Source organism: Rhizophagus irregularis, chromosome 2 (genome assembly GCF_026210795.1).
Source record: "Rhizophagus irregularis chromosome 2, complete sequence".
Taxonomy (NCBI): Eukaryota; Fungi; Glomeromycota; class Glomeromycetes; order Glomerales; family Glomeraceae; genus Rhizophagus; species Rhizophagus irregularis.
Genome location: NC_089430.1, coordinates 2,987,733 through 3,001,127, shown reverse-complemented (window position 1 = coordinate 3,001,127; position 13,395 = coordinate 2,987,733). Strand labels below are relative to the sequence as shown.

The 13,395-nt window shown below is 29.3% G+C and overlaps 4 protein-coding genes across 4 annotated transcripts; 1 reads left to right on the top strand and 3 right to left on the bottom strand.

Annotated features, from left to right (window-relative positions):
• Positions 1–569: 569 nt before the first annotated feature.
• On the top strand, positions 570–1,532 carry OCT59_012013 (uncharacterized protein; the record flags this gene model as incomplete). Its single annotated transcript, XM_066134168.1, has 3 exons — positions 570–672; positions 747–902; positions 1,339–1,532. 3 exons carry the CDS (start codon positions 570–572, stop codon positions 1,530–1,532), a joined length of 453 nt encoding a protein of 150 aa, XP_065989457.1.
• A 6,936-nt stretch (positions 1,533–8,468) lies between these two features.
• Positions 8,469–8,747, bottom strand: OCT59_012012 (uncharacterized protein; the record flags this gene model as incomplete). The annotated part of the gene is made up of 1 exon (XM_066134167.1): positions 8,469–8,747. One exon carries the CDS (start codon positions 8,745–8,747, stop codon positions 8,469–8,471), a length of 279 nt encoding a protein of 92 aa, XP_065989456.1.
• Positions 8,748–8,806: 59 nt separating this feature from the next.
• OCT59_012011 (uncharacterized protein) lies at positions 8,807–9,298 on the bottom strand (the record flags this gene model as incomplete). The annotated part of the gene is made up of 2 exons (XM_066134166.1): positions 8,807–9,093; positions 9,217–9,298. 2 exons carry the CDS (start codon positions 9,296–9,298, stop codon positions 8,807–8,809), a joined length of 369 nt encoding a protein of 122 aa, XP_065989455.1.
• Positions 9,299–11,601: 2,303 nt separating this feature from the next.
• On the bottom strand, positions 11,602–11,871 carry OCT59_012010 (uncharacterized protein; the record flags this gene model as incomplete). The annotated part of the gene is made up of 1 exon (XM_066134165.1): positions 11,602–11,871. One exon carries the CDS (start codon positions 11,869–11,871, stop codon positions 11,602–11,604), a length of 270 nt encoding a protein of 89 aa, XP_065989454.1.
• Positions 11,872–13,395: the final 1,524 nt, after the last annotated feature.

Genomic DNA, 13,395 nt, shown 5'->3' with positions numbered 1-13,395 from the left:
ATCTTTTTTTTCAATAAGTATCAATAGGCATTAGATTTGTCAAAAATAATCCATTTTCTTATAAATTTAAGACCCTGACTGATTTTTTTTTTGCCTAAAGTAAAAAAAAAATACCAATAAAATTTCCCAGATCTGTATCTTAAAAGATCTGGATAATGGTAATAAACTTGGAGATACTCCAGCTAATTATTATTCTTCCAGCTGAGCAGAGCTTGAAGAGCAACTTTCTTGTGCAAAAAAAGACCGTGAAGTTGCTATATATTGAGGAAGCCAGTTTGCGGATAACTATGATATATTAGATAGAGAAAAAAAGCGCATACAGGATGACTTTGATAAATCCAAAAATGAAAATAAAAAACTTTCTGATCAGATGCATCAATTTGGAGAAAAGATAAGACAATTGCATTCAGAGAAAAATGAGCTTATACTTCAGATTACTCACAAGGATATTTCTCTTGCAGACGCTAAAAGCAGATTCACTATAAAATCAGAGGAGATGTAAGCCCTCCAGTTCAAGATAAAGGAAGAGATACAGGCTCTCCAATCAAAAGTAAAAGAATTAGAGCAGGATGTATGTTTCTTTAGTACAGGATGATTTATCAGAAATGGATTCTATCAAACGTAAATTGGAACTGAAAAATGTGGAACTAACTAGTGAAAATATTGGTCTAAGTTTGGCAAAAGAGGACTTAGAAAATTCATTGACTAAAAAAAAGGATGAGTTGGCGCAGATAAAAATGATTTAGTCACAGCGCAAAAGGCCTTAATAGAAAAAGACTCTCTCCTTCAAGAAGTTAATTATCATTTAGCTGAGCAGATCCCAAAAACATCTAGTGAGCCTGAACAGATCTTAAAGGAATTACATAATGGTGTGATTGGAGGTATTAGCGAACTGGAGCAAGGTAACGAAATCACTAGCCTTGAAATAACCTCAGAATCGCCTTATTAAGGTTGCTTGTCTAAACCTCTTCAAAATCCTACGATTAGTTTCGTCAAAATTTTAATATAGATTTATTATAGTTTCGGCAGAGTTTCGGCAGTTTCGGCATTTATAATAAGTTTCAGCAGTTTCACCTTTTTCCAAAGTTTGGCCAGTTTTTTAATATAACTTTAATATAGTTTTGGCAGAATTTCGCTTTTCGGTGAAACGCCATCTTGCCTAAACCTCTAGGTTTCAGCAAGCAACCTTACGCCACCTTATTCCTTATTTTTTTAGCATGCAATCGTCTTTATAATAGTATTACTAATTATATACATCTTAAGGTGCGTATTCTCTCATCTATATTCATCTTACAATGAAGAAAAAAATATTCTGAATTATAAAATACCCTTAAATAGAAATCAAGGTTATATATTCCCAATCTGATACGCAAAAGAACCAAAAGACAGGATTACCTTCTATGAAACTTCATCTTTTAAATATGGATGAAGTCACAAAGCATGAATCATCCCAAAATGTAGGTCATCTAGCAATGACATGGACATTCGCTATCACTAGTCGAACGATGTCAAATCGGGAACCAATCAAGTGACCGAATTCCACCTGATTGGTCCCTATTTTTTTTAAAATTTTCATCAATCGGTAAACCCGATTGCTGCCAAAAGATGGCGCAAAAGGAGGATACTCGGGTACCAATTGTGATATTCAATAGAAAGCAATCAGGTATTAATAGTTACCAATAAGATATTTACTATTTGGCATATCAGTATACCGATTGATAACTTTTTGATTAAATGTCAGTGTACTGATTGATTACTTTTCGATTAATTTATAACAATGCATTTTTATTTAAAATTATTTAGAATTTACATTAAAATATTAAATTACAAAAATCAGTACATTATTTAATAATTCCATATATAAATTATGATACTAATATTATCATATTCTTATACTTTCGAAACTTTTTTAGGATCTGGTAAAAAAAGTTTCGAAATGAAACTTTTCAAAACTCACTGATCCAAATTCAAGTCTAAGATCGGAGACAATGGTACCTAAAAAAAACAGAAAAAAAAATAAATATTTTTTTAATTAAAAAAAGGTTCCAAAACGAAACTTTTCAAAACTTACCGTTACCGATCCAATTCTAAAGATCAGAACCAATAGCTGATAGTGCCTAAAAAAACAGAAAAAAAATTAAATATTTTTTTTAAATATTAAAAAAAGTTTTAAAACGAAACTTTTCGAAATTTACTGTTACTGATCCAAATCCAAGGGAACTGGTAGTACCTAAAAAACAAAGAAAAAAAAAAAGTTTCAAAGCTAAGCTCTTTGAAACTTGCCATTACCGATCTAAAGTCCAAGTCAATGATCGGAGCTGATGTACCTAAAAAACAAAGAAAATAAAATTAAATTATTATTTTTTAAAAAAAAATATTAAAAGTTTCGAAAGTTTAAGTAAACTTTCGAAATTTACCGATCCAAAATTCATATCGAAGTCCGGGATCGTTCCTAAAAAAATTTGAAAATGGAACGTTAGTAAATGACACTAACGTCCATTATTTAAAAATCCCCCCTTCCCCTTCTTTATTTACCTTCTGGGACATTTCGTCAGTTTTGAAGCGTCTTGAGGGTTCTACAATAAAAAAAAGAAAATGGAACGTTAGTAAATGACACTAACGTCCATTATTTAAAAAAAAATTCCCCCTCCCCTTCTTTATTTACCGTATAACGGGGCCACAGTACCCCGGGTATGATACAGATTTCAGAGGTTTTGACCTTATACCCCCCACCATTGTGTGAGTTTTTATTATTAGTAGATATGTATAAAACTTATATAATAATTGGGTATTTATCATGAGTAATACCTAGGTATTTATTAAATTATTTTAAATAATAAAATCGGTAGAAAATGGGAGTTCTTTTTTGTAGGGTACTGTGCATAGGGAGGGTACTGTGGCCCGCAAAATACGGTACCTTCTGAGACGTTTCATCAGTTTCGAAGTGTCTTGAGGGTCCTACAATAAAAAAAAAGAAAATGAAACGTTAGTAAATGACACTAACGTTCATTATTTAAAAAAAATTCCCCTCTCTTCTTTATTTACCTTCCAAGACGTTTCATCAGTTTCGAAGTGTCTTGAGGGTCTTACAATAAAAAAAAGAAAATGGAACGTTAGTAAATGACACTAACGTTTATTATTTAAAAAAAAATTCTCCCTTTCTTTATTTACCTTCCAAGACGTTTCATCAGTTTCAAAGCGTCGTGAAGATTCCTACAATAAAAAAAAAGAAAATAGAACGTTAGTAAATGACACTAACGTCCATTATTTAAAAAATCCCCCTCCCCCCCTTCCCTCCCTGACGTTCCGTTAGTTCTGTGGGAAGGTTAATAAAAAATAAACTTTTTTTTTATTTTTTTATAAAAAAAAAAGATCATTGATCTGATAATCTGTTATTCATCAGATCCAATGATCTATCCAATACAAGTCGAAATAGTGTCAGAATGACGGAATCGACCATTATTTCTATCACGAAAAATATGAACAATTCGATAAATTCCATGATATAAGGTTATCAGTTATAAAAGATGGAAATAAAAACGGATTGACTTTTTTTACAGGGCGAGAAAAAATCAAAAAATCGGAATGTAACAAACGTTCTGATAGATTTTTTTTAAAAAAAAACAAGTATTTGAAACGTTAAAAACGTTTTGATAAAAGAATTTAAAAATCGGAATGATAGGTAATGTTCTGATGGGTTTTTTTTTTAAAAAATAACATTTGAAACGTTAAAACGTTTCAATAAAAAAATCAATAAATAGGAACATTAGTTAACGTTCCTATAGATTTTTTTTAAAAAACAAGTATTCGAAATGTTAAAAATATTTCGATAAAAGAATTTAAAAATCGGAATATTAGGTAACGTTCTGATGGTTTTTTTTTAAAAAAAAGAACATTTGAAATGTTAAAAACGTTTCGATAAAAAAATTAATAAATAGAAACGTTAGTTAACGTTCCTATAGATTTTTTTTAAAAAAACAAGTATTCTAAACGTTAAAAATGTTTCAATAAAAAAATTAATAAATCGGAACGTTAGTTAACGTTCCTATAGATTTTTTTAAAAAAAGTGTTCAAAACGTTAAAAATGTTTCGATAAAAAAATTAATAAATCGGAACGTTAGTTAATGTTCTGGTAGATTTTTTTTAAAGAAAAAATGTTTCCATAAAAAAATTAATAAATCAGAACGTTAACAAACGTTCCGACAAATTTTAATAAAAATTCAAAATAAAAAAAACGAAATGTCAAAAAACTTTCCGTTTCGTTTAAAAAGTAAAATAAAGAAAAAATGAGTTAAAGATTGGTTTAACTTTTAAAGATTGGCTTTAACTTCATCTAAAAGAAGGTAATCTGAAGCTAAAACTGTTATATTCAATACAGCACGTGTTGTCATTTCGGGCAATCTTATTGATCAGCCAATATTATAGTTAAAAAAAAGTTAAACTTAAATACCAATTGATCAAATATAAAACAATCGGTAAATCTAAATTATACGATAGTTATCAATCGGGTAATAACCTTATTGATACCCGATTGAAGTATACACCAATTTCTAACTATCAAATAAATCAGGTGACCGATCAAAAAAAAAGTTACCAATCAGGTAGGTACCCGATTGGTCAGCGTTTTACCTGTGTATAATTGTTACTAGGAAAAGTGGTACAGATAAAACTAATTTACTTGCGAACCTTGTTCTTGGTGATAAGGATGAATATGTGCAAAGGGGAGAAAGGCGGGTCTAGATATATCCGCTGTGATGACCTGATTATATGCGGTTATCATCCAGATGAACCAAAATAGGCATATGTTAAATATATATATAATATGATTTTAAAAGACCCAAGAGCACCTTACTATGAGGATATTAGTTTCAGCTATATACTGTTTAAAATAATTCCTAGTACAAAAGTATTCTCACCTAAGAGAAATACATTAATTATTTTTGAGGATATATGCTTAGCTTCAGAAAATATACAAAATCGAATTGGCCAATTTTTTGGGAATGGGCGTCATCAAAATATTTCATGTGTATATGTAATGCAAAAATATCATAAATTCAATACATTCACCCGTGAAAACACAACACATCTAGTAGTATTTAACTTCGGTAGCTTACATGAAGTTATTTCTAAGATCATTAGGCGCTATACTGATGATGTAAAAAATGCATCTATGGTTATTAATAGTTACCTTTGAAAAGGTAAGTTTGTCATATTTGATCTCATTAGGCCAGAAGATAATCCCCTTGCAATCCGCCTAAGGTTTGACACTCCCCTAAACTTGCAAAAAGAGATAATGGTGAGGTAGAAACGTAAAGAAAAAAGTGCCTCAACTAATGAATAGAATCTGACTTAATAGATGCCAGCTTTTTTTTGTAATTATAAAAAAATTGGAATGGGAGAACTTTTAATTTATATCAATCCTCAGAAAGCATGGGAGCTAGACCAGAACCTTACTTTGCAAGAGCTTTATTATCGACCTGAAAGCTATTATCAGACTGCTGAAAAAATGTAAACCGTTTGTGAGAAAGCCAGATATGGATTTACTTTAGCCATTATAAAAAATTGGCTAAACAAGTAGGCCTTACATCAGATTCATAAACCTCAGCCAAAATTTATCCAATACGCTTCTTTTAATGATATACAAAACCTAAACAATATGCATCAATCTGATACTACACTATTTTTTCTTTATAAAATAGGCAATCGAATTTATAAGTATAGGTTTGTAATAAAAGATGTGGCTACTAGATTTCATCGTAATTTTGCTTTAACTAATAAATCATCTGCACAAGTGGCCAAAGCGTTTCAGAGAATTTATGATGACCTGAATTGCACTCTTATTTTGCCAAATGTTTTAATCGTTAATAGAGATACCATATGGGCTAATTTGTCTACCTTTAATTAAAATATTAATTTTATTACATTTTTATTATACAAAATACTATATAATATACAGTAAATTGGAAATGAGTATTAAAAAATTTTTATTTAATGTTATTATACTATAATTTGGTAAATATTTCTTTTAAATTAATATAATTCTTATCACTTACTATATATGTTAAAAATTTGTATCTCAACTTAAAACGTAAATATCTCCAGATCCAGTGATCCAATTGGCAAGCTCTTTTTTCGTTCATATAGACCAGATCAAAGGCTTTCCAAAGAGCCTAAATTTATAAAAAATGGATCAGTGGATCCCAAGTTATTTGCATTTAAGCATGTTAAAAAGTTCATACCTCAAATTAAAATGTAAATATCTCTGGATCTAATGATTCAATCGGCGAGCTCTTTTTTCGCCTATAAAGTCCAGAATAAGGGCTTTCCAACGAGCCTAAAATTATAGAAAACGGATCAGTGAATCTTGATATATTTGCGTTTAAAGATGGTAATACAAACTCCAACATAAAATAATTATTTTTATTGTTTGAAAATATTTATTATGATACCATCTTTTATATGATATTTTTATTATACTTTTATAAACATTTATAGCTACTAAGGCTATATAAATTTTTATTTTACTTTATATTTTATTAAAATATACTTACTTTTTAATAATATACTATGTTAAAAATTCCATATATATGAGAAATGGGTTTTTTATTAGTGAAATGGGTTTTTTCACAGCTCTTTTACATTTAATAATTTAAGTTTCGCAAATGTAAATTTTTGTTCAACTTATTATTTAGTCAAGTAATCGTCAATTAGATGATTTTTTGGTATTACAAAACAATTTTGAGTAACAAAAATTGTGAAAATCAATTCAATAACTCTTTTTAATGCAGAGTAGACAGATCAGCCAGGACCCCGAACAATATATATATAGGTCAGATAAAAAATTCAAAATTTACTAAGGTCAATAAGCAAATATTTTTCATGTCTGCTAAGCAAACTTTTATCTAACCCATAAATTTTTTACACTGCTAAGCAACTTATTTTATGACATATATATATTTATATATAATTTTTTTTATAAAATATGTATATAAAAAAAACTAAAAAAACAAAAATTTTTGAAATAATGTATGGATAAAGCTATTATTATTTTTTTGTAATATTACAACTTATAAATGTTTCTTATTAATATTTCGTATATCTGTTCTGTGACTTCGGAGTGTAATTTGGGCACTTTAGTCAAAGGAAACATCCAAAACCTTCTTAAGTAAAGTTCAGCAGGTTCGAATCTACTTACATATAAATTTTTATCATGATTGAATAGATATTTATGGATTTATTCATGTTTTTTGTAACGCCACCAATACGCGGAATTTTTATTTTTAAAATTTACTGTAAAATTTGTCAAAAAAAATATTTTTAAAAAATTTTCTAAGTAAAAATGAAATAACTTTTATTGATTATTACAAAAATTATAGTGTAAAATTATAAAAAAACAGAAAAACACTTATTTTTCTTGCTCTTATTTTCAATATATATTTTTTAAATGTTACACAGACGCGTATATGATTTATAATTTTAATGTTACGCGGACGCGTATTTGTTTTATCAAAAACACGTTACACGATCACGTCTAAAAATGTTCCCTGTATTACGTATACAATTAACTTATTCTTTGTATTAAAAATAGTAAATTTTTTTTATACAAACATGTTTATAACTTTGTTTACATATTTTTATTAGATTTTTTTAATGTGAAAATAAATATATATTATATTATATATATATATTAAAAAATTCTATCCTGCTACGCAAATATATATCTGACTATTAATAATTTAATACTCTGCTATGCATAATTATATCTGACTATTTAAAAATTATGTTATCAAATAAGCAATAATAAATCTCACATAGGAAAAATTTTTATATGTTGGTTAAGCAAACTCAAAACCTACCTTTATATATATTGTTCGGGGTTCTGATCAGCCCATATGCTGAATTTTTGGATGAGTGTAGGGATTTATTACTTTCTCATGGTGTAAAAATTCAGTACGCTAATTCTAAACGTAGTGTAGCTATTGCTGAACGTGACCATCAAGAATTTGAAAAGCATACTTATTTTTGGCAAAATGCTGAAGATTTTTATTTGCCTTTGACTAATAGATCCAGAGCATGGGTTAAGGGACTTTGTATAAATGATGATATTTACAATAATACTCCTACTTGGTTAATAGGTATGTCTCCTAACGAGGCTGTAAAAAAGGCATTAAAAGGTAAAAAAATAATAGCTAGACCTTCTGTCGAACATAGGAGACCAGTTGGTTATAATGAACCACTTTTACCTAGCTATACTGAAGTTTGACATCTATTAGAACCTGATGAATTAGAAGGTGGTAGAAGAAGGGCAACTGATTGCAATTGGTCTCCTGAAGTTTTTACAATTGATTCTTATTTGATAAAAGAAAATCAGCCTATTCTCTATAAGCTTTACAAGGGTCTTAGATGCTCATTTGTAAGAGAAGAACTCCAAATTGTAAAAGATGTGCAATTACCCCCTCAATGGATACTTAAGTATTAGATTTACCTCCTTTCTCTTCCACTTGGTAAAGAATTTGTTCGAAAGCATTGCTTAAGTAATCATCTATTTCATTTCTATTATAAACTATAATTTGCTTATTTTTAAGCCAGTCAGTTCGTAAATTCTTTTTTCCCTGTTTTTCATTTCCAGGTTTATCATCTATAAGAAATTTAGTAAGAGAACATAGAGCGAACTTAAATTGTTCACGCTTATCAAATTCCTTTTCAAGTATTTCTCTAAACTGCTGCTTTCTTTTACTCTTTAACATTTTTCGTATATCACTACTATTATCTGGATGGAATTTGAGAACTTTTGCACGATGTACGGCTATAGCTCTTCTTTTAACTGCTGTTCCAATTCTTCTTGTTCCCTAAATTCTAAATTCTTCTCTGACCTTTCATGCCCCTTAATTTCTCCTAAGCACTCAAATTCTTTATTGATCAAATTCTTAGAATTATTACCTTTTCTAAATAATTGTGTTTTAGGTTCAGGACCACCTTCAGATTCTAACTCTTTTAATATCGGTAGATGAACTACCTCTGGATCATTTAGTTCAAGATCATGGAAAAGGGTTTTACAACCATCTAGATCATTTGCTTCATATGGCTCAACACCTAGATTTAATTCTTTCTAACGTTTTTGCAATCTTGCTCCTTATGTCTTAATTCGCTCTTTGGGTTTGCGTGCATTTGGATTGATCCAGTTCTTTGCCTCCTCTTTTGTGATGTAGTCTACACCAAGTACTGAAACTTCCTTTTCGAGTTCTAGCTCAGGAACTAGAGTTGGGATTACCACATGTGGCTTCTCCTTGTTACTCATATTTACACTAGAGCTTTCTACCTGTGCTTTGATTTTGGGAGCTTAAATAGCTTTTTGAATAGGCACCTGAATTGGCGTTTAAATAAAAGCTACTTCCTTTTGCTTTTGTAATGGTTTGCATGGATTTTTTCGCTTAAAATCAATCCGCAGATAATCTGATGATTCGATTTTTTTAATCTAAATTGATCTGTCACGTGATCATTCAGATGACAGATTGACCAGATTCATTCAGAGCGCACCTCTAGTGCTGGTTAGAACTAACACCATGGTTAAAAAAACAAGAAGTGATAAAAAAGATACAATCTGTAAATGTTGTGGTCATGAATGCTTAATGCCCCAAAAACTTCTTGAGCACCAGATTGATTATAATTCTAGCCAGAATTAAGTAATCGGCATGGAATTATCCTTTTAGGGTATGAGTAACATTACACAAATCTAGAAAAGGCAATTTTGTTTCCTAGCAAAAATGAAATTTTGGGTTTTACAAGAATTCTAAAAAGGAATTTTTTTGCTGATCATTTGATTTTAGCCAGAATTTATGATTAGGTATTTAATTGTTGTCACGTGATGCATGGGCATGTCAATTATTTCCATTTTTGGTGATGCCCATTCCACAAAAAACCAGTTTTTCTAAATTTAGTTTTCGGTTATGTAATATAAAATTTTCTAAAAAGGAAATTTTTTTGTCGATTCTGTATAGGATTGATCGGATATTCAGTCATCTATTCGGTTTATTTGAATGACTTATCTAATCAATCCAAATCTGCCTATTAGATGGATTGATCCTAGGATGACCAGATTGACCAGATTCAGAGCTTACATCTAACTGGTGTGCTATTACTTGCTTACAAAATTTTTTCTTTAATTAATTATTTCCTATTCTTTCACTTTTTGATTATAGAGTTGCCAATATTTGCAGGCTTGCCAATACGGTTTTAGGCTATTGAGAAACTGAAGTATTAACTATTTATTAATTAATCTTTCAGAATTTAATGATAAAAAATAGGATAATCGGTGAATATTCCTGCCATATCTTTGCAATACTGGAAAGGCTTATGGAAATGCTTGCATTCGCCCTAAGGGTGTCATTTTCATTGGAAAGCTAAGAAACGAGTACAATGCCCTGATTGTGGTAAGCCAACTGCTTCTACTTGTGGCCAATGCCCAGTTCATATCAGAGGCTATTATGTTATTTAGTTTTATGCCAGGCTTCGATTAGAAAGTCTTCGATTAGAGATACAAGAAAGACTTTGATCAAAAATACGAGAAAAACTTTGATCAGAGACACAAGAAAAAACTTATGAAGAAATGATGCTTGCCCATAAAGATACGTTTGCAATTCTTAATATTACTCTTTGCAAGGAATGCCTCCTTCTGATAAAAATGGATGAGAGGGAATATTGTAATAATTGCCAGCCAGAATAAATGGAAAATTATTTTGGCTAATTCTATACCTAAGTCTTAGCCGGAATTTTGGGTGCAATATCTGATGAGCATTTGCTAAATTTTTGTTAGACTTGCTTCTTATATTTTTTTGTTAAACTTTTATGATTAATATGTTATTTGATAAACCAGCTTGTACAGAATCTGTTCTTAACTAAGGAAAAGTTGGGACAATTCCATGGATTTTTTCTGGATTTTTACAGTAGGGATATTGATTTTTTGTTAAATTTATATGTTATTTACTAAGCTATACTGCACAGAACCTGTTCTTGACTAAGGAAAAGTTGGGACAATTCTGCAGATTTCAGTCTATTTTTTGATGAATAATGGGAACTACGACATAGAAGCAAGTTTTTTTTCTATTTCTTGTACTTGCTTCTTCATGGTATCAATTTCATGTCATATCTGATGATTTGTCTTGATCAATTTCTCATGTTCCCTAGTAAGATTCTGCATAAATCGGCCAAAAGTAATCTTATTATATTCAAGCAAGCGCTTCTAAAGTATGGCAACCTCTTCACTAATCATATCTTGTGTCATTCTGTTTCTTGGCATATATGTCTGTTTAACAGTTATTCTCTGATGTGCTAATTTTTTCTGGTATCTTTCTACTTCATGTTTCAAAAATAACTTTACCATGGAATTTACTTCACTGGCATCAGATACAGATAGTGGACTGCATTTCCGTGTTGTGAGACGAATCCATACCTTATGTATTACAGAAGCTGGTAACATAACTAATAGCTCAGTGTATGCCTGGTTGAAAGACATTAGTTCTTATCACAAAAAAAAAATTTGGAATTTCAAAGAACTCTGAAGAATTCCATGACATCTTGTTCACGTCACCTCCCAGAAATCTGTTAGATATCATGTGCTAATGATTGTCTTTCTCTTAGTATTGAATAATAAAATGCCTCTACTAAGTCATAAAAGGCATTTGGAATATTTAATACAGGGCATTTCATAAATGCATCAATACTAGTCTTAGAACTTATGACCATTTTAGCTAATGTCTTTATACTTTTTTTTGCATCCTCTACATCTTTAAAGAGACCTCTTTGAATTGTGACATGTATAAGGTCATCGATATATTCTTCACTATGTATATCATAAATTGGATCGTCTTCCATTTTAATTACTGAGAAAAAATATAATTTATTATTAATATATGCCTAAGTATCACTAAACTATTCTATATTATTCTAATATTTCTGGTAATCTGATCCCTATAGCTATTTTTCTGCTGCCTCATGACTTGTACCACGCTCAAGAAGTTTTTTATATACTTGAATATGCCAGTGTCCGAATAGTAAGGAGGATATACCATCTGACCAAATCCAGCGTTTTGTATCGATTGGGATAATGCCTTCTTCTCTGACTCGATTAGTAATATTACATAATTTTTTGTATGCATTCCCATATTCTTGGTATAGAAGGTATTATTTTCAAATAGACAGTCCCGATATACTTGAGTCATAGGATCGAAGATTTCATCTTTTTCTACTGTATCATCTAATAAAGTTCCACCTAAAGATGGGAAATATGTGTCCTTAGCCATATCACTCATACCCTTCTTGCTTATATTTATTGAAGAATCAAAGAATATGTCTGTTGGAAATATTCAAAAAACTACCTGTAAATATTATTTTGTTAAAAGTCATAATATCTGAAATTATACAAAATATAAAGCAAATATAGTCAGAAATAAAGAGAATATTTAGTAAAATTAGGAATATTTATTTAGGATTAAAAACATGACTAAAATATTTACATAGATTTAAGAAGCTTAGGTAAAATTAGATAAGGTATGTTTATTTAAAATTAAAATGTGGTAAAATGTTTACTTAGACTTAGAGTAAGATTAGAAATATAATTGAAAACTTGTAAATTTAACATATTTTTATTATTTGCTATGCATATAATTCTAATCAGGTAATATTATATTAATCATATGATACTGGTGACAAATAACAGTAGTTATAAATAGTAAACTTCTTATCAGTAATTATACAAATATGTATTATAGTATTTTAATTTGTGATCTTGATAGATGTTAATCAGTGAAAATTTGTAAATAATAAGAATCTGCTGCCATTATAAAGATAAGTTCATTTTTTAATTTTTATCAGAAAGGAAATTAATAATGCATTCAAAAACTGTAAATTTTCTGCTATAAAATACTACATAATATTTTCATTTTGTTGCATTCACTGATTTATAATCTGAAATTGCAAAATAATGTGTAATTTCATTTCAAAAAATTGTTGTAGTTCAGATTCAACAATATTTATAGTTTACTAAGAAAAAAAAAATTAAAGAATGAGTTTTATACAATTAATTTTATTATTTATATTCATATTTTCTTATATTTAAATAGTTGCAGTTATTATATTTCTTATATTTTTATATTTTAATATATATTATTATGTATACAATTTATTTTATTGATTTTATTGATTAAATTAGCCAATCAAATTTGACTGGTCAAGGTCATGCATCTGGACCAGTAAGGTTGGCCGGTGGTTAATCATCACAACTGGAGCGCCTGTGATGAATATTTTTCACTGTCACGTTAGTGTTGCTGCCCGAAACTCATTTAACGATAAAATTCAAAAATCCGAAACTCAAAAAATTGGTAAATCCGAAACTTTCCT